Source organism: Argopecten irradians, chromosome 14 (genome assembly GCF_041381155.1).
Source record: "Argopecten irradians isolate NY chromosome 14, Ai_NY, whole genome shotgun sequence".
NCBI lineage: Eukaryota > Metazoa > Mollusca > Bivalvia > Pectinida > Pectinidae > Argopecten > Argopecten irradians.
Window position 1 is genome coordinate 36,745,735 of NC_091147.1, and position 22,287 is coordinate 36,768,021.

Genomic DNA, 22,287 nt, shown 5'->3' on the forward strand with positions numbered 1-22,287 from the left:
ATATAACCAATTTGTTTTATTTTGTTTATCATCCTATAAAAAAAGGTCATTTATTTGTGACCCTTTATTTTTATATATTGAATATATTGAGATTTTCTAGTGAGTTTTGATATTGAACCTCTGAAGCATAGTGCCATGACATTGTCCCTTAACCATAATGAATCTGAATTGTATTACAAGCATTGTACAATAAATAAAAGCTGTATAATATATGTTCATGAAATAATAAAATAAAACTGTCTATAGACTTGGATCAGGGGATAGAGAAACACCGTTACTATTCATAAAGGTTCTGCAGGTAGGCAGAATAAAATCATCACACCATTATCCCCAGCTTGCTGCGATTGAATTCTTTTTTTATTCTGTCTATAGACTTGTTACCCAAGGGAGATAAGCGACTGAGAAAAACTAGCTACACCGATAGTGAGGCACCAGACCTTGAAGAAGTAGAAGAAGGTAAGACTCTTGCGTCTTTGCATATAGCAGAGTTTGTGGTGATTTATTTTCGTGAAATCTTTACAATCGTGAAATGTGCAAAAATAAATCACATATGAAATTAAGTTAGGGTTCCTTATGTCACAAAATAGTGCAATGTATTTATTATTACACTGGAGCACCGGAGTATAAGTCGCAACTTTTTTCCTGAAAGTTGGGATTGCGACCTTTACACCAGTGCAATTTAAAGTTGTGTTACCGATGCATTCTCGTGCTTTGTAGATATTATGATTTTGTAATAAATATTTTTGAACCTTCAGTCCATAGAATTATAATCATTTTTGAACTTTCATTCTATAAAAAATATTGTATAGAATTATAATTATAGTAAATATTGGAATATTTATATCAGCAGTAGACGATGTATCGCCTCCATTTGTCAGCTGTCACACCAGACTGGAGAATCCTGGTCCACACACAGAGAGGGACAGGGATAGTGATGAGGAGTCCCTTATGTGGACGTTTAGTCCCATCGTACATGTCCTGTCCCCACTGCCTCCATCTCCAGCTCCACCCAGACAGGTAACATCACCAACCATAGGATCTGTTATAGTAATCAGCATACTCACTTCTCCACTAGTTCAGGTTTCTATGCTTGTCTTTGCCAGATAATCTTCACCAAAAATTTCCATTATCAGATTGAAATTGTAAAGTTTGGTTGCAACAAACAACAATTTAGATAAAATGAAAACTTTTGGGAATGAAATAAATTACAAGGAAACTAAATAACCATATGATATATAGGATTATCTCCCCTTATGTGATAATTTTTATGGTATTTTTAAGTTGATAAAAAAAAGAATATAGATAGCTTTTACAATATATATAAAATCAAATTTAGAATATATATAAATAAAAACATGTGGTCAGTACCTAGCAATGAAGCAGTAAAAAAAAATTCCAGTCTAACGCAAACAATGTACTTCATAAAATTTCTAAAGTTTTCTTTCTTATTATCAATAGTGTGACTCACCTGTGGATAAGCTGTCGAACAGTGATGGAGAAGAATGTCAGGCAAATGGGTCTAAATCTTCACAGAATACTAGAAAGAACTTCCAAAAACAGAAAAATCAGGTCAAAGGCAAGCAGGATGACTTGGCTATAAGATGTGTAGAGGGGAGACTACTGCGCAGACAATCAGCAACAATTACTGAGAATGATTTACGCTTATCTGAGGAGGAAGATTTGGACGAAACTCTTGTACCCGAGTCTAAAAAACTCTACAGTCTCAAACACAACTCAAACTGTAGTCTAGGAAAGGAAGAGGATTTGGTTCGAACATCAGACACTGCTATTCACAACTCACCCGAGGAGGAGCAGAGGCATGAAATAGTCAGTCCCAAGAAACGGAGAAATTCTAGTCGCATTATATCTGATAGTGATAGTGACACTAGTGAAAATATAACGGGTCGGAAAAAGTCAGAAAATCTGGAACAAACAAGTAAAAAAGTAGGACAGGATTTGGTTACAAAACCAGGAAGATATTCTTTACGGCGGTCTCCAAAATGTGTAGATAAAATGGACATGGTGCCCTTAGGAAAGAGGTTTACAAGGTCAATGAGCTCACCTGTCAAGGTCAGTCCTAAGGGAGATCACTCTAACAGGCGACTTAATTCAAGACTGTCCTCAAATAGTGAAATTGAAAATTTAAAAACGAATGAATTGTCAAAAGTTTCTGGTGTGAATCATACCCTGAAAGGAAAAAGTAACACAAAGTTGGACATAGAAAAGTTAAAGCGGGACTATAAGTCCTTAAAGAGTTCTCATAAGATTCAAAATACTGTTGTTGAAAATGAAAATAACTCCCATTTATTTACTCGCTCAAAGTCAAAAACTATTCTCCCCACGTCTGGTGCTAGAGGAAAGAAAAGTGTGTCAACTGGTGAAAAGCCTAATGCATCTGTAGATACCAAGGACGGTTCTAGTGTAACTGACAGCTCTATAGAAAAGGGAAGAAAGGAAGAAGACAGTTCTAATTGTGGAGAGGCCAAAGAAAGAGGTAGCCCTGCAGAGAGGATGGATGGACAAAGTTACGTGATGGATGATACAGCGGTAGAAAGTGAGGTTATACAGGGAAAAGAGAAACAAAATAATGACAAACAGGGAATGGAAAAACAAAATAGTGAAAGACAAGGAATGGAAAAGCAAACTAGTGACAATCAAATAACAGAAAGGAAAAACAGTGAAGAAAATGTAATAAAAAAACAAACTGGCAACATGGAAGGCACCAGAGGTCAAAATAGTGATAAAAATGATATGAAAAAACAAGACAATAACGTTACAGATATTAGAGACAATACTATAGGGATCAAAGGTAAATTAGACAGGGATAGAATTACAGAACAGAAAAACACTCAAGCAGAGGAATCTACTAATGTATCACTAACAGAAATGTGTTCTAGAATAACCACGGATCCTAGTGTAAATCATTCTGACTTGTTAACTGTACCAGATAATGGAGAAGCTGGAGGCCGGAGTGTCGTGTCTCGTCAGTCTAGTACGGGGTTTGTCCTTCGGTCATCTGTGTCTATCGAGAGTGTCCCGGATCATACATTCACACCTCCACAGTCGCCTGGTCCCAAATCTAAGTCAACAGAAAACTGTTTAGGACATATAGCAAACAAACTTTCATCTGAACCATTAAAGGGTCCAACTTTAGAACTTTCTGCAGGTGCTAGTAATGAATTCAGTTACAATAAAGAAACTGCAGACAAAGGCAGAAAAACTGAAGTGTTAGGTAAGTGTAGTAAAAATGACAAATTATCAGCTTCAAATAGAGAAGAAAAGTGTGGAAAAGTTGAAGAGAGTGTTTGTTTAGTTCCTAGAGAGGACAGTATGGAATCCTGTGATAATTTTGGTGCTGATCTCATCCAAACATCCGCATCTACAGATGCTGAACTGTCACTGCCAGTAAACATTCCATTCTCATCTACGTCACAGAGCAATTCTAGTCAAAACCCTCACCTTAGTGTGTCTTCTAGTACAGTTATCTCTCCTGAAATCTCAGAAGATGGCAGCACAATGTCGGGATGTGTACCGACGGCAGCCTGTCCCGTATCGCCCCTACCTCCATCACCAATAGACTTTATAATCCCTATCGCACTCTCTCCTCTACCTCCATCTCCGATCCATGAACAAGATCCCCTGTCCCCGCTTCCTGGATCCCCATGGGAAGGGGATTCAGCCCCATCTGCTCTTATGGAATTTTCTAGTCTCACAAACTTACCGTCATCTGATAATAGCAGTGATAATACTCCTGTTGTTACACCGGTTCCAAGCTTCCTATGCACCAAGTCTGACTCTCCTATTCCTGGTACAAGTGGTTCTACAAGATGTTCTTTGAAGGAGAAAACTGATGATGCCTTATGTAGCTTTCACGCTGAGGCTCCTTCTGGTGCTTTATATGTCAAGCCAAAAGCTGTTCTAAACAAACGTAGGGCTGACCTGAATGAAGAAAAACATTCCAGACCAAAGATTCCTAAGACAGCGGATGCCAAGGTGTCAGTGGGAAAGAGGAAAAGTACTGACATTTTACTCAAACAAGATAAGAAACTGGTAAGTCTTAGGCTTTATAGAGGGTTTATATTCCAGTGTATAAGCCACACCTTTATCATGGTTGGCACACAGGCCTTGAAAAGTCCTTGAATTTATGTGTTGGCCTTGAAAGTCCTTAAATAAAGGCATATGATTTAAAAAAAAGTCCTTGAAAAATAATTTGCTCTAAAAATTTTATTCCTTTTTTTCCAAGATTTGTATTACATGTAATTGTGTAAAATGAACATGAAAATTTGATCAAACTTTAGACACATCCCAAAACTTAATTTTATCAACTATTTCTTCTTTCATAATCATCACTGATGGTAAATGATCAATTCAGCAATTATTCCAGTAGTTTTGTTTTTTTTGATATTGTACGAATCATGTGTGTTAACTGGAAATTTGGAGTGTGGCTTATAGTCGTATTTACCCATCTATGTATACGTATCTGTCTGGCTCTCAATAATGAGAGATTAAGTAAAAACAAAAACAGTGTATGAAGTCAAACATTGTATAAAATTGATCAATCCGTGTATCAAATAGTGAACAAAGTGTATAGAATAAAAAACATGTATTGAACAAAAATATTGTACTATATATATGTATGATATGATGTTTAAGCAAAATATACCCAAAACATTTCGGCCCATGATTTTAAACATGTTGAAAATAAGTTGGTAGAACTTACTTAATTGTTTGGAATGTAGATTAATTAGGAATTGTGTATTGTAGTGTACATCCAAGAGAACAAACCAATCATATGTCCAAGGATCACAGGGGTCAAAGAGGTCACAGGAGCCACCCAAGATCAGTTCTTTATTATTGAATGGTAAGTTTAACTCTTTCCGTACCATAATTCCAGGTTCCAGACCAGAAGTCTTTATTAGCCTCCTCCCTGGACATTTGAGCAATATGGTGACATATTTATTATGTGTTCGATAAGGTTTGAATTTTGTCGAAATAATGTAGAAAAATAAGAATCAATCTTCATGACATTTACAAATTTGTTCGATAAGGTTTGTATTTTACTGACAGTAGAATGATTGTGATCATTGCCATGTTGTTTACATTGGTGATGACAATAGGAGCTCATTGGGAGAAATATTGACAAGCAATTTGGATCGCATGACAGAAAATGTATACTTTCCTCCGATCAAAATGTTATAAACTGAGGAAGTTGTTTTTGCATTAAACATTATTGTGTAACTCATATGTCGTCTGCTGGACACAACTTATTATAAATCAGGCACAGCCAAGTATCTTGTCATCTGTATATGACAACAGAACAGAAAGAGTTTGTGTCGCCTGCAACGCAAAGGCGACACTTATGTATCACTGTCGGCGGCGCCGGATTCGGCTTCTTGGAAATATGGTTTCAATGAGATAACTTAAGTATATAACTTAAGTATTTATTATCCAATTTCAACCAAATTTGGTGTATTGCTTTATATTAATGAGATCTCGGGTGTTTTTAATAATGGTCAAAATCCGTAAATATATGCAAGAGTTATGGGACTTGATAACTTCACCTAATTATTAACAATATTTTCAACTGTAAATAACTTTTTTGTGATGCTGTGCAGGCGACACATCCACCTCCATGGAATTCTTGTAAAATAGAACAGCTGTTGATATAATTGCAAGTTTAATAGGCCGGTGAATTTTGTGAGTTTTATGGGTCATTAAATATAATGTTAAGTTTAATAGGTCAGTAATGGTGTTAAATAGTAAATTTTGTTTTCTCAGTGGTATGTTATATAGAAACAGCACTCCATATTGTAAATATCATTATAATGTTATTTCAGTGATAGAGATGTTGATGGAGCAGTACCTGAATTCTACTGACATGTCACCAACAAAGGCAGCAGAGTCTCTCCTGGCCGCTGATAAAGATTTGGATATGGTTCTGTCTAACTGGACTCACTGGCTCGTACAGGTAATAGGAAAATTATAACTATGGCCAATACAGGTATGGCACATACAGGTAATAGGAAAATTATAACTATGGCCAATACAGGTATGGCTCGTACAGGTAATAGGAAAATTATAACTATGGCCAATACAGGTATGGCACATACAGGTAATAGGAAAATTAAAACTATGGCCAATACAGGTATGGCTCGTACAGGTAATAGGAAAATTAATTATAACTATGGCCAATACAGGTATGGCACGTACAGGTAATAGGAAAATTATAACTATGGCCAATACAGGTATGGCTCGTACAGGTAATAGGAAAATTATAACTATGGCCAATACAGGTATGGCACATACAGGTAATAGGAAAATTATAAATATGGCCAATACAGGTATGGCATTTACAGGTAATAGGAAAATTAAAACTATGGCCAATACAGGTATGGCTCGTACAGGTAATAGGAAAATTATAACTATGGCCAATACAGGTATGGCACGTGCAGGTTATAGGAAAATTATAACTATGGCCAATACAGGTATGGCTCGTACAGGTAATAGGAAAATTATAACTATGACCAATACAGGTATGGCACATACAGATAATAGGAAAATTATAACTATGGCCAATACAGGTATGGCACATACAGGTAATAGGAAAATTATAACTATGGCCAATACAGGTATGGCTCGTACAGGTAATAGGAAAATTATAACTATGGCCAATACAGGTATGGCACATACAGGTAATAGGAAATTTATAACTATGGCCAATACAGGTATGGCACATACAGGTAATAGGAAAATTATAACTATGGCCAATACAGGTATGGCATTTACAGGTAATAGGAAAATTATAACTATGGCCAATACAGGTATGGCACATACAGGTAATAGGAAAATTATAACTATGGCCAATAACAGGTATGGCTTGTACAGGTAATAGGAAAATTATAACTATGGCCAATACAGGTATGGCACACACAGGTTATAGGAAAATTATAACTATGGCCAATACAGGTATGGCACATACAGGTAATAGGAAAATTATAACTATGGCCAATACAGGTATGGCACATACAGGTAATAGGAAAATTATAACTATGGCCAATACAGGTATGGCACATACAGGTAATAGGAAAATTATAACTATGGCCAATACAGGTATGGCACATACAGGTAATAGGAAATTTATAACTATGGCCAATACAGGTATGGCACATACAGGTAATAGGAAAATTATAACTATGGCCAATTCTTGTATGGCTCGTACAGGTAATAGGAAAATTATAAATATGGCCAATACAGGTATTGCACATACAGGTAATAGGAAAATTATAACTATGGCCAATACAGGTATGGCACATACAGGTAATAGGAAAATTATAAATATGGCCAATACAGGTATGGCATTTACAGGTAATAGGAAAATTATAACTATGGCCAATACAGGTATGGCTCGTACAGGTAATAGGAAAATTATAACTATGGCCAATACAGGTATGGCACATACAGGTAATAGGAAAATTATAACTATGGCCAATACAGGTATGGCACATACAGGTAATAGGAAAATTATAACTATGGCCAATACAGGTATGGCACATACAGGTAATAGGAAAATTATAACTATGGCCAATACAGGTATGGCACTTACAGGTAATAGGAAAATTATAACTATGGCCAATACAGGTATGGCACATACAGGTAATAGGAAAATTATAAATATGGCCAATACAGGTATGGCACATACAGGTAATAGGAAAATTATAACTATGGCCAATACAGGTATGGCACATACAGGTAATAGGAAAATTATAACTATGGCAGGTATGGAATACAGGTATAGGAAAATTATAACTATGGCCAATACAGGTATGGCACGTACAGGTAATAGGAAAATTATAACTATGGCCAATACAGGTATGGCTCGTACAGGTAATAGGAAAATTATAACTATGGCCAATACAGGTATGGCCAATACAGGTAATAGGAAAATTATAACTATGGCCAATACAGGAATGGCTCGTACAGGTAATAGGAAAATTATAAATATGGCCAATACAGGTATGGCACATACAGGTAATAGGAAAATTATTACTATGGCCAATACAGGTATGGCACATACAGGTAATAGGAAAATTATAACTATGGCCAATACAGGTATGGCTCGTACAGGTAATAGGAAAATTATAACTATGGCCAATACAGGTATGGCTTGTACAGGTAATAGGAAAATTATAACTATGGCCAATACAGGTATGGCACACACAGGTTATAGGAAAATTATAACTATGGCCAATACAGGTATGGCACATACAGGTAATAGGAAAATTATAACTATGGCCAATACAGGTATGGCACGTACAGGTAATAGGAAAATTATAACTATGGCCAATACAGGTATGGCACATACAGGTAATAGGAAAATTATAACTATGGCCAATACAGGTATGGCTCGTACAGGTAATAGGAAAATTATAACTATGGCCAATACAGGTATGGCACATACAGGTAATAGGAAAATTATAACTATGGCCAATACAGGTATGGCACATACAGGTTATAGGAAAATTATAACTATGGCCTATACAGGTATGGCTCGTACAGGTAATAGGAAAATTATAACTATGGCCAATACAGGTATGGCTTGTACAGGTAATAGGAAAATTATAACTATGGCCAATACAGGTATGGCACACACAGGTTATAGGAAAAATTATAACTATGGCCAATACAGGTATGGCACATACAGGTAATAGGAAAATTATAACTATGGCCAATACAGGTATGGCTCGTACAGGTAATAGGAAAATTATAACTATGGCCAATACAGGTATGGCTCGTACAGGTAATAGGAAAATTATAACTATGGCCAATACAGGTATGGCTCGTACAGGTAATAGGAAAATTATAACTATGGCCAATACAGGTATGGCTCGTACAGGTAATAGGAAAATTATAACTATGGCCAATACAGGTATGGCACTTACAGGTAATAGGAAAATTATAACTATGGCCAATACAGGTATGGCACATACAGGTAATTGGAAAATTATAACTATGGCCAATACAGGTATGGCTCGTACAGGTAATAGGAAAATTATAACTATGGCCAATACAGGTATGGCACATACAGGTAATAGGAAAATTATAACTATGGCCAATACAGGTATGGCACATACAGGTAATAGGAAAATTATAACTATGGCCAATACAGGTATGGCACTTACAGGTAATAGGAAAATTATAACTATGGCCAATACAGGTATGGCACATACAGGTAATAGGAAAATTATAACTATGGCCAATACAGGTATGGCACATACAGGTAATAGGAAAATTATAACTATGGCCAATACAGGTATGGCACATACAGGTAATAGGAAAATTATAACTATGGCCAATACAGGTATGGCACATACAGGTAATAGGAAAATTATAACTATGGCCAATACAGGTATGGCTCGTACAGGTAATAGGAAAATTATAACTATGGCCAATACAGGTATGGCACGTACAGGTAATAGTAAAATTATAACTATGGCCAATACAGGTATGGCACATACAGGTAATAGGAAAATTATAACTATGGCCAATACAGGTATGGCACATACAGGTAATAGGAAAATTATAACTATGGCCAATACAGGTATGGCACATACAGGTAATAGGAAAATTATAACTATGGCCAATACAGCTATGGCTCGTACAGGTAATAGGAAAATTATAACTATGGCCAATACAGCTATGGCACTTACAGGTAATAGGAAAATTATAACTATGGCCAATACAGGTATGGCTCGTACAGGTAATAGGAAAATTATAAACTATGGCCAATACAGGTATGGCTGGTACAGGTAATAGTAAAATTATATAAATATGGCCAATACAGGTATGGCACTTACAGGTAATAGGAAAATTATAACTATGGCCAATACAGGTATGGCACATACAGGTAATAGGAAAATTATAACTATGGCCAATACAGGTATGGCATTTACAGGTAATAGGAAAATTATAACTATGGCCAATACAGGTATGGCTCGTACAGGTAATAGGAAAATTATAACTATGGCCAATACCAGCTATGGCTCGTACAGGTTATAAGAAAATATGTCCATTACTGAGCTATGGCTCGTAAAGGTAATAGGAAAATATGTCCATAACTATGGTTCATACAGGTAATTGGAAAATATGTTCATAACTATATATATGGCTTGTACATGAAACAGGAAAATATATTTATAACCATGGCTCGTACAGGAAACTGGAAAATATGTTTAATTATAACTATTTATAACTATGACTCATACAGGTACATGTAATACCGAAATATGTTCATAAATCTTGCTCGTACAGGTAATAGGAAAATATGTTCATAACTATGGTTCGTACAAGTAATAGGAAAATTTGTTCATAATTCTGGCTCGTACAGGTAATTGGAAAATATGTTCATAAATCTGGCTCGTACAGGTAATAGGAAAATATGTTCATAACTATGGCTTGTACAGGTAATAAGAAAATAGGTTCATGACTATGGCTTGTACAGGTTATAGGAGGAAAATATGTTCATTTATCTGGCTTGTACAGGTAAGAGGAAAATGTGTTCATAACTAGGGCTTGTACAGGTAATAGGAAAATATCTTCATAACTATGGTTTGTACAGGTTATAGGAAAATATGTTCATATATCTGGCTTGTACAGGTAAGAGGAAAATATGTTCATAACTATGGCTTGTACAGGTAATAGGAAAATAGGTTCATGACTATGGCTTGTACAGGTAATAGGAAAATATGTTCATAACTATGGCTCGTACAGGTAATAGGAAAATATGTTCATAACTATGGCTTGTACAGGTAATAGGAAAATATGTTCATAACTATGGCTTGTACAGGTAATAGGAAAATTTGTTCATAACTATGGCTCGTACAGGTAATAGGAAAATATGTTCATAACTATGGCTCGTACAGGTAATAGGAAATATATTGATTACTATGGCTCGTACAGGTAATAGGAAATATATTGATTACTATGGCTCGTACAGGTAATAGGAAATATATTGATTACTATGGCTCGTACAGGTAATAGGAAATATATTGATTACCATGGCTCGTACAGGTAATAGGAAATATATTGATTACTATGGCTCGTACAGGTAATAGGAAATATATTGATTACTATGGGTCGTACTGGTAATAAGATAATAATTCTTTATAGTTAAGCTTAATCGATAAAGCATGACATATCTAGAAACTAAATACTGATTGGTTGTGTCTGTTTTTTAACCATTGACCTTTACCTTTCTTGGTCGTAGTGGCTTTAAGTTTAATTTTTAGCCCACCATCATCAGTTGGTGGGCTATTCAAATCGCCTTTCGTCAGTGGTCCGTCATCCGTCCGTCCGTCCTTCCATCCGTCCGTCCTTCCGTCCGTCCGTCCGTCCGTCCGTCCGTTAACAATTCTTGTTACCGCTATTTCTCAGAAAGTACTGAAGGGATCTTTCTCAAATTTCATATGTAGGTTCCCCTAGGACCATAGTTGTGCATATTGCATTTTGGGACCGATCGGTCAACAAGATGGCCGACAGGCGGCCATCTTGGATTTTGATAGTTAAAGTTTGTTACCGTTTTTTCTCAAAAAGTGCTGAAGGGATCTTTCTCAAATTTCATATGTAGGTTCCCCTAGGACCCTAGTTGTGCATATTGCATTTTGGGACCGATCGGTCAACAAGATGGCCGACAGGCGGCCATCTTGGATTTTGATAGTTAAAGGTTGTTACCGCTATTTCTCAAAAAGTGCTGAAGGGATCTTTCTCAAATTTCATATATAGGTTCCACCAGGACCCTAGTTGTGCATATTGCATTTTAGGACCGATCAGTCAACAAGATGGCCGACAGGCGGCCATCTTGGATTTTGATAGTTAAAAGTTTGTTACCGTTTTTTCTCAAAAAGTGCTGAAGGGATCTTTCTCAAATTTCATATGTAGGTTCCCCTAGGACCCTAGTTGTGCATATTGCATTTTGGGACCGATCGGTCAACAAGATGGCCGACAGGCGGCCATCTTGGATTTTGATAGTTTAAGTTTGTTACCGCTATTTCTCAAAAAGTACTGAAGAGATCTTTCTCAAATTTCATATATAGGTTCCCTAGGGCCCTAGTTGTGTATGTTGCATTTTGGGACCGATCGGTGAACAAAATGGCCGACAGGCGGCCATCTTGGATTTTGATAGTTTAAGTTTGTTACCGCTATTTCTCAAAAAGTACTGAAGGGATCTTTCTCAAATTTCATATGTAGGTTCCCCTAGAACCCTAGTTGTGCATATTGCATTTTGGGACCGATCGGTGAACAAGATGACCGACCGATGGCCATCTTGGATTTTGATAGTTAAAGTTTGTTATCGCTATTTCTCAGAGAGTACTGAAGGGATCTTTCTCAAATTCCAAGCATAGTTTCCCCTTGTACCCTAGTTGTGCACAGTACCTTTAAGGACTGCTCCATAATGCTTTTTGGGACTGATCGGTAAAAAAGATGGCCAACCGGCCGCCATCTTAGATTTCATTGTTGAAGTTTGTTACCACTTTTTCTTAGCGTATATATATATATAGCGTATATAGTACTATAGCGATCTGTCTCAAATTTTATATGTAGTGTGTTTGAAAAAGTTTGAAAAGATCCTCTTTCCATTGTCAGACATAAATCATTCTTTGGTGGGCACCAAGATCCTTCTGGGATCTCTTGTTTTATACATAATGTATTTGATGTAAATTACGATATACCACTAGCCCTCCACCTCTGTGGCACAGTATGACAATCAATCACTGCAACTGTGTAGCTTCTTTTATTTTTAGGGTAATATATTTTGATTGTAGTCTTCGAAATTGTATCACAAGATTTTCTCCTCACAAAAGTCAAACAACTCAATATTGAAAGGTTGTATTTGTAACCACAATGACAATGAACGTGTTCTCTGTATGAACTCATGTCATATATTTCTTACTGTTTCAGCATCTCCTCTGCTCGACTATGGACACACTAGCCCTGCTCAAGCCAGTATACGATGGCAGTAAGAAAAACACCACTGACCAGTGTCCAGTTTTAACTGACCAGGAGGTCAAATTCCTACACCTATACTTCCAACTTCACCAAAGGAATTTGGTTGTGAGTTACTATGTATTTGGTCTTGTAGAACAAAACTAAACCTTCAGCATTCTGTTTCATAGTCTTAAACTTTTTTATAACATCCGCAAATAAGTTAAGGGAAAAAAATCTGTCCATCTGTCCGTCCCCCTTTCTGTAGACACAATTTTGTTGGGGGGAGCTTCTCCTAACTTACTTTAACAGATTTTGATCGGTACACAGAACCCTGACATAAAGCGGAGTTGAGTAAACTATAATAGGCTCTGTAATGTGGCCTATTAATGGAGTTATTACTAACCTTGTGCAGTGGGGGGTATTAGTTGTCTACTCTGGCAACAGTTCCAGTATCTTCTGGAGTTTTAGGTAATATATAACTGCATCCCTGGAGGATGCCAGTTTATGACAAATTAATGGTAATTAATGGTAATGATTATAATTGGTAAATGAACGTGAAGGCATGAAAAATTCTGAGCAAGACTAAGCCTATTCAGTAAACTACAGAACAATTTTACAATCGATTAGTCCCAACTTCCGGCGTTTATGACGTCACACCAAATGATGACGTCATGATCACCAGATGGTGGGAGTACGCGACAGTAAATGGTACTTTACTCACGTTGTTTAGGGATCTGGAAACCCCTGTATTGTCATAAAGTGTGTGAAAATGTGTCATGATAATCTGTGATGTAACTCTGTGTCTGATATGTATCATTTTCATTTCTATTTTCCTCTCCTCAGGAGGATTTGAAGCAGCAAGTGTTGGATTCCATTTGGTCATCTCTAAGTCTGTCCAGTATGATACCACTGACAGGATCCACAGCTCTCAGGTACAAATATAGAAATAATCTTAGATATCACACTGTCTATTTCAGGATGTTAACTATTGAGATATGTCTGTCTGTAGACGCAACTTTGTCCGGAGAACTCCTCCTAAACTACTTGATTGATTTTGATAAAACTAGGTTCACAGAACCCTGATCTAAAGGGGATTTGAGTAAATTATATAGGGTTCTCCAATGTCCCCTATTAATGGAGTTATGGCTAAATTTGTGCAGCGGAGGGTATTAGTTGTACACTGTGGCGACAGTTCTAGTTTCAGAATGTTTTCTATTGTTATTATGGTAAGTGTATATATATACGGTAGATGTATAAGAGGAGTGAATGATGCTTGGCCAGACAGGGGTTCGAACCTGGGTCCTCCAACCAATGGGCAAGTGTGTAGAGTATATAGAGAAGTATACTGGAATCAGCTTGTTTGTCTGTCTGTCCTCCTGTCCATAATAATGTTTGTTTGGACTTGTATTCCTCCTAAACTACTTATGAACTTCTGAGCGAATTTCATAATGAATGTTTGTGACCATATATATGTAGATGTGTATGCTGGCTTTCTTATGCCAACATTGTTGTTGCCATCATAACCAAGTAACTATACACAGGTAACCATGGAAACATGGAGGAATAGTTGGTTGTCATGTTTTCATAAGATGTATAGAGGTTTATGTATGTTGTGTTGATGTTGGAAACTTTATATATAATCATTATAAGAAGGCGTTGACATCTGTCAATTTTAAATACTCCTGGGTTAATAAGATGTATAGACATCCAATGCATGTAATTGAAATTAGAATAATTGTTTGATTTATTGTTTCAGTCGGATGTACACAGGCATTTGCCGACTGGATGGTAAGTCGATAAAAAAATAAATGATTGTTGATCTTAACAAATATCTCATATTAAATCAAAATAAAACATGATTACTATCTTAGTTATGAAATAGTTTCTGAAAGCTGTGAACTATACTCCACCCCACTTCAAATATGCACCACTCTCCAAACAAGGTTTGGTCACAAGCACTAAATGTACGAGGAACAGAAACATGTTCAAACCTGTAAATATTGGCAGGATGCTCTTCTTCTTTAGCTATTGCTGATCACCAGCATTTGGACCAATCAAGAACTGTTATTTTACTGATATTTAAATTTTGATGGCCCAGATGTAATTTTGTGCAATGTCATGCCAACTCTTCTGTAACCCTTCACTATTGATCCTATAAAAATACATTCAATTTGCTCTAATTCAATATTGGTGCCTATAATATAAAGTTAAACATTGATATATGTAGGTGATTTGGAGAGTGCCCGTGTTATGGTATACCAGCTACTGATGTCGACCAGCCTACCCTTTCATAGTCTCGGAGTCGCCATTGCTGGAGTATGGCCTCTCGTCTTATATAAAGCTAAAACAGGTAAGTTTACCTTTGGATGATAAATTATATGTCATTGTTTGCTGAATGCCAATTTAGTTATTTTATTTTATCATTTTTAGCTCACCGCTTGAAAAGAGGAAGGCTAACAGATTCACTCTGACGTCGGGGTTAAGGTTTTTGTGCAAATGATATACTGTTTTAGATAATAACTGACATTGATTTCTAAAATAACTTATATTGTTGTGATGAGTATTAGACAATTATTTCAAGGGGGGAAATGCTGGATTTTGAGAATTTCAAGAGGCCCAATGGGCTGAAAAGTTTTAAGTTGCTATATTTTGTAATCATGGGGAATTACAATTTAAGGAACCTGATTTAAAATAACAAACTTTCAGAGGCGAACTTTGCTGTTCTCAAACAGCCCTTGTATTATTTTCATACACACTATTCAGTTTAAATGTTTAACATTGCAGATGAGCACTCAATGGTTAGTGTTATAGAACAAAGAATGACACGGACGGTTACTACAGGCAAACCGGATGATGAAAAGGTAATACTGTTTTGTTATACTGCCAAGTTACTGTCAAATCTACGTGTTTAGTGGATTTAAATGGATACACCAAAAAATACAATTGTTGGTATTTAAAGTTGTGAGTACAGACTAACACTGCGATGTGTTGTTTCAGATACTGGAGTGTTACTACAGACTATGTAACTGGAGTCGAGTGACCTCAGAAAGCCACGTCCTGTCCAAACAAATTCTGTCAGCGATCAGTTCGGAGACAAGATCAGTGAAACCTTGTCCTGGTATGACTTGGTGTTTCTTGTCTCACACTTTCTTAAGGAATCTCCTTATTGCTTTAATTCTTAAATTAATAATTTCAAACTTTATAACTTGATCAAATTTTTATAGCGTGATTGACTTGTATCATTTTTTTACAGGTATTTTTATATTAAGATAAAATCATTAAATTTCTGATGAAATGAATTTGACAAAACTGGGAACCCATTCTAGCTACAGGATGTCATAAAATCATTGGGTAATTATTTATTAACTCATCAGAGAAACAGCCATGAGAACTGGGCCCGGCACTATAAACTAATCTCGGACAGATTATTTACTCAAGAGTATTATTTTGATAGACTTGAGTGAAAAATCTGTCAGAGAAAGTTTCATGATACCAGGCCCTGATCTCAACAGGAGCTGTTCCATTTTGCATACACAATTCATAATTTGAATTCATAAATTTTGTTGTCTTCAGTTTTCGTTTAAGGATTGATATACCAGTTACTTTCATTCAATACAGACCGAATCTTTTCCCTGATGTCCAGTCTCGAGCTGCTGTTCCTAAAGGAACCAATGGAATTTTTCTTGATGCATGGTGGTTTGAATACAGTGTGCCAAAAATGTACAAGTCGTAGAAAGATGAAGGCGAGAGAAACCCCTGAGCAAGCATTTAATCCAGAGTACTGCAAGTGTATTTTCAAATTACTTGGTGAGTTTCTCTTTTATATTTGGTGAGTTTTTCTTTTATATTTGGTGAGTTTTTGTTTTTATATTTGGTGTTTACTGAGTTTCTCTTTTATATTTTAAATGAAGTAAAAATATGTGTTACTCTGATTTTTGGTTAAGCGAAGAGATCATTCTTAAAAGAGTTACCAAACCAGTTTCTGTAGTAATTATAATTTGAAATCAATATGTCTCTTTCTTTTTGCAAATTTAAGGCCTCTTGGTCATTTTCCTGCATATGGAATCAAATGCCAGCTTAGTGATATCCATCTTGAATTTCTAATTGAAATACAGTGGACCCCTGATAATCTATATGTTTGTAGTCTTGGAAACTTGCAGTCCGGATGTAAATGTCGGGGAATATGGCGGTCTGGAAAATTGGTATTCTAGATGGTTTAGGCTGGAATCAGAGGTGTTTGTATTATCAAAGGTTCACTGTAAAAGTATAAACTTTGTGACCATTGTATAAACAATTAAATAAAGCACATTGAGTTTTAGTGTTATCATTATTTTTACAGGTAAAGTACTTACAAAAAAGAAAGACGTCCGAATAAAAAATGTAAACCAGTCTGTGAAAAACTTGCAGAAGGTGTTGAAGTCTGATGGTGAGAAATTGTTTCATAAAAATGGATTCCTGCATGTATTTATTCTAATATTTGTTCTTTACAGTATGTTTTTGTTTAAATTTGTATATTTCTGGTTACTGTAAGTTATATGAATAATTGTGTGTTAATTTGCACGAAATGAGTTGAGCCCAGTATAGGCCTTTTTGGCCCCCAAAGTCATCAGATTTTTAGCTAATTATTAATAAATGTAAAAACATAACCTTAATTTTTTTATTTGAAATATTTTACATCTCTGGTCGAATTGATAAAATTGATAGTATTCATTTTATTTAGCTTTAGTTGCCAATGGTAACCATCCAAAATATGCAAAAATTAGACAAAATTGTTTGGTCTTTATTCTTTGACAACTAGCTATTCTCTAAGAAACAAGATACAGCAATGTTTAACAAAATTAATATTTCCTTAAAACATGTACGCACTTGATGCATCTTTAGGAGAAATACAAATTTGTTCTAGGATGCACTTTTATCATGTCTAAGAAGACAACCTAGAAAAATAGCAATTATTGACAAAATATTCACATTAATTTTGCAAAGTAATTTATGCATGTTTAGGATGGTTATCATAACAAAAGCAGTTATATCTAGGATGGTATTAGGACTTATAAAAAACAATCAATAAATACCTGTTAACCTGTTTGAAAATTTGATTGATAACGAGGCCAAAAAGAGAACAAACCATTATTACCAAGTCTTGTAATTTTTGAAGAAAGATGCAATATATTAAATTTACTATTATATAACTATAATTAATCACTGTTTTTTTATCATTAATTAATTATTATTATTTATTATTATTATTGACTTTATGAACAGTTTGAAATATTTCTGAGAAAGTGATTTTAAAAAGATTAGAAAATTGTATTGAATATTCTTGATTCCATCTCTGTTCTCGTGATCTGTTACAGTGTGTATGGAGGTCAAGTTAAGCGCTGTGGACGTGTTGTTAGAACTCTGCGTCCTGAGTCCAAGTCTCACCTTAAATATCCTTCATGATTGGTACGATACTCACAGGTCACAAGTTCCTCAACCTCTTCTACAAAAAATTTCCTGGACAAGGGAGACAATGCTGAAGAAATATCCAGTACTGAAATGCCAACCTTTTAGTTGATAAAAACATTTATTTGAATGTGAAAATAATTTACTAATAGCTTTTAACAGATCATTTCATGGGTTAGCAAAGAAATATAAGCAGCATTCAAGTACAGTGCATGGACAACATCAGAGTTACTTCCCTTGGTTTGACTTGGTCATATTCCATGGGACTGACTGGGTGAAATGAATGAAGGGATTTAACTCTGGTAGATCACAATATCAAAATACAACAACAGTGTGGAGTGAAGTACTAAGAAGAGCTTCAATGTGGCTTCAGGGGTGAAAGAATTGAAGGTTTATTGATTTAATGATGAAATATTTTATTTATGGTGTCATGAATTGGTCCAGATTGTTGCATCAATTTTGATAAATTTTTGACATTACTATACTGATGCCTTTTGCCCATTCAACCTAATATATAAGTTATAATAAATAAATATCGACAGGATATACCTACAATTATCCTAAACAGGGTTGTATTTTTAGCTCACCTGGCCCAAAGGGCCGGTGAGCTTATGTCATGGCGCGGCGTCCGGCGTCCATCCGTCTGTCGTCCATCGTCCGTCTGTCCGTCAACATTTCCTTTAAATCGCTACTAGTCATAGAGTTCTGCATGGATTGTAACCAAATTTGGCCACAAATATCCTTTGGGGACAGGGAACAGCACTTGTACAAATTTTGGCTCTGACCCCCCGCGGGCAGGAGGGGCGGGGCCCAATAGGGGAAATAGAGGTAAATCCTTTAAATCGCTACTAGTCATAGAGTTCTACATGGATAATAACCAAATTTGGCCACAAACATCCTTGGGGAAGGGGAACAGAACTTGTATAAATTTTGGCTCTGACCCCCGGGGGCAGGAGGGGCGGGCCCAATAGGGGAAATAGAGGTAAATCCTATAAATCGCTACTAGTCATAGAGTTCTGCATGGAATGTAACCAAATTTGGCCACAAACATCCTTGGGGGAAGGGGAACAGAACTTGTATAAATTTTTGCTCTGACCCCCCTCAGGGCAGGATAGGCGAGGCCCAATATGGGAAATAAAGGTAAATCCTATAAATCGCTACTTGTCCTAGAGTTCTGCATGGATTGTAACCAAATTTGGCCAGAAACATTCTTGGGGGAAGGAGAACAAAACTTGTATAAATTTTGGCTCTGACCCCACGGAGACAAGAATGGCGGGGCCCAATAGGAGAAATAGAGGTAAATCCTATAAATCGCCACTTGTCCTAGAGTTCTGCATGGATTGTAACCAAATTTGGTCAAAAATATCCTTGGGGGAAGGTGAACAGAACTTGTATAAATTTTGGCTCTAACCCCCCAGGGACGAGACGGGTGGGACCCAATAGGAGAAATAGAGGTTAATCCTATGAATTGCTACTTGTCCTAGAGTTTTGCATGGATTGTAACCAAATTTGGCCACAAACATCCTTGGGAGAAGGGGAACAGAACTTGTATAAATTTTGCCTCTGACCCGCTTGGGGCAGGAGGGGCATGGCCCAATAGGGGAATTCGAGGTAAATCCTATACATCGCTACTGGTCCTCGAGTTCTGCATGGATTGTGACCAAATTTGGCCAAAAACATCCTTGGGGGAAGGGGAATAGAACTTGTATAAATTTTGGCTCTGACTCCCCGGGGGCTGGAGGGGCGGGGCCCAATAGGGGAATTTGAGGTAAAATTTAAAAATCGTTACTTGTCCTAGAGTTCTGCATGGATTGTAACCTAATTTGGCCACAAACATCCTTGGGGGAAGGGGAATAGAACTTATATAAATTTTGGCTCTGAGCCCCCGCGGGCAGAAGGGGCCGGGTCCAATAGGGGAAATAGAGGTAAACCCTATAAATCGCTACTTGTCCTAGAGTTCTGCATGAATTGTAACCAAATTTGGCAGCAAACATCCTGGGGAGAATGGGAACAGAACTTGTATAAATTTTGGCCCTGACCCCCTGGGGGCAGGAGGGGCGGGGCCCAATAGGGGAATTAGAGGTAAATATTCAAATTCCTTCAAAAAAGAAACCATGAACCTGTATCCAGAACATTACTTGGCATTACAAACCAGGTGAGCGATACAGGCCCCCTGGGCCTCTTGTTAACTAAAATAAAAGCGCTGCATGTCGCCGCGATCAGGATATTTTTCCTGTTTCTTTATACAATTGTTAATTTAAAATGTTTGTATCATTTATAAGTACAGTATAAAACATATATTATATGTTTTGATTACATTTTTCCAAAATTCTATGAAAAACAACAATATACATGTAATGTTGCGTCAAAATGTAAACAAAGCCATGTGTTTCCCCTGTACGTTGCATAGAACATTTTCATACGCAAGTTAAAAGTTGAATGTTACCATGCAGTTATGGTAAACAAAATTGGCTAGTATTTGCGTTTAGTGAACAAGCCTAGCAAGTGTAAATATAGATATATATAGAGAGGTTAACGTCATACTGTTCAGAGAAAATGACGTGAGTTAATCTCATAAAATTAAGACGTCACAATTTTAAAATGATAACCTACTGTACCCAAAAGGGAGGTAACTCTGTTATATACAAAACGGATAGATTTCTGCAGTGAAAGTATAATTGGAAAGACTGCTTCAGTATATATACGTATAAGTCAATGTGGTGTTAATTTCAGAAGATTTACTTTCAAAAAATGTTAATTGATATCAAATTTAAATTTCTAGAAAGATAATTGCTTTTGATTTGAAAGAAACTGTTTTATTGCCAATGTATTTGCCTAAGTGCATATGTTCCATGTACAGATAAAGTGTGAGGAACTTTTATCTTGTCTTCATTTCATTTGTTTTTTACAATTATTACAAATTGTTCACTGCTCTAGCATTAGTACACTTTTATAGAGATTAATGTTGTCAAGTGTGATATGAAATTCATTTTTTAACTAAGGTATATTTTGTATAGCATTGATTATTCATGATGTTTGGTTGGAATTGATGTCAAAGGTCAAAGTTCACTGCCATATAAAAACGCATTACTACATACATGTACATTGATAAAATACTTTTTTCTAATATAAATGTGCTGTAGGCTGTGTTGAAAAAATCTAATTTCTAAATCTAAATCTTATTGCTTATATATATGTCTAGTATATAGTGTGCAATTTCACATTTTTGATACATTTCTATATTAAAGTACTTCATGTTTATGTGTTGTTATATGTGTATCACATAATCTGCTTATCAACTGACCATAGCCAGCTATGTACTAAACCCATGTTATTTTTTTGTAAGTCATTAGTATAATAGTATGTCTTTGCATATTAAAGAGTTATCTTGATAGGTACTGATTGTAATGTAATATGTTTTTGAGCATGAAGACATATTTTTTAGAGAAGATTTAGAGAAGATTTAAAGTCATGAAATTTGCTCACAAAATACTTGTGTCACAATTAATTGATGCCTGCATGTTAATTGATATCAAATAATAAATTTCTAGAAAGAGAATTGCTTTTGATTTGAAAGAAACTGTTTTATTGTCAATGTATTTGCCTAAGTGCATATGTTCCATGTACAGATAAAGTGTGAAGAACTTTTATCTTGTCTTCATTTCATTTGATTTTTACAATTATTACAAATTGTTCACTGCTCTAACATTATTACACTTTTATAGAGATTAATGTTGTCAAGTGTGATATGAAATTCATTTTTTTAACTAAGGTATATTTTGTATAGCATTGATTATTCATGATGTTTGGTTGGAATTGATGTCAAAGGTCAAAGTTCACTGCCATATAAAAACGTATTAC

At 35.9% G+C, this 22,287-nt stretch overlaps 1 protein-coding gene across 1 annotated transcript in view; it reads left to right on the forward strand.

Annotated features, from left to right (window-relative positions):
* Positions 1–21,937, forward strand: part of LOC138308311 (serine-rich adhesin for platelets-like) — a 49,593-nt gene extending 27,656 nt beyond the window's left edge. The window contains 14 exon segments of the mRNA XM_069249304.1: positions 373–456; positions 851–1,017; positions 1,459–4,050; positions 4,765–4,861; positions 5,838–5,968; positions 12,955–13,107; positions 13,825–13,913; positions 14,738–14,769; positions 15,209–15,331; positions 15,766–15,842; positions 15,979–16,099; positions 16,600–16,788; positions 17,321–17,407; positions 18,336–21,937. Of these exon segments, the coding sequence (XP_069105405.1) occupies positions 373–456; positions 851–1,017; positions 1,459–4,050; positions 4,765–4,861; positions 5,838–5,968; positions 12,955–13,107; positions 13,825–13,913; positions 14,738–14,769; positions 15,209–15,331; positions 15,766–15,842; positions 15,979–16,099; positions 16,600–16,788; positions 17,321–17,407; positions 18,336–18,538 (4,145 nt within the window). The 3' untranslated portion in view covers positions 18,539–21,937.
* Positions 21,938–22,287: the final 350 nt, after the last annotated feature.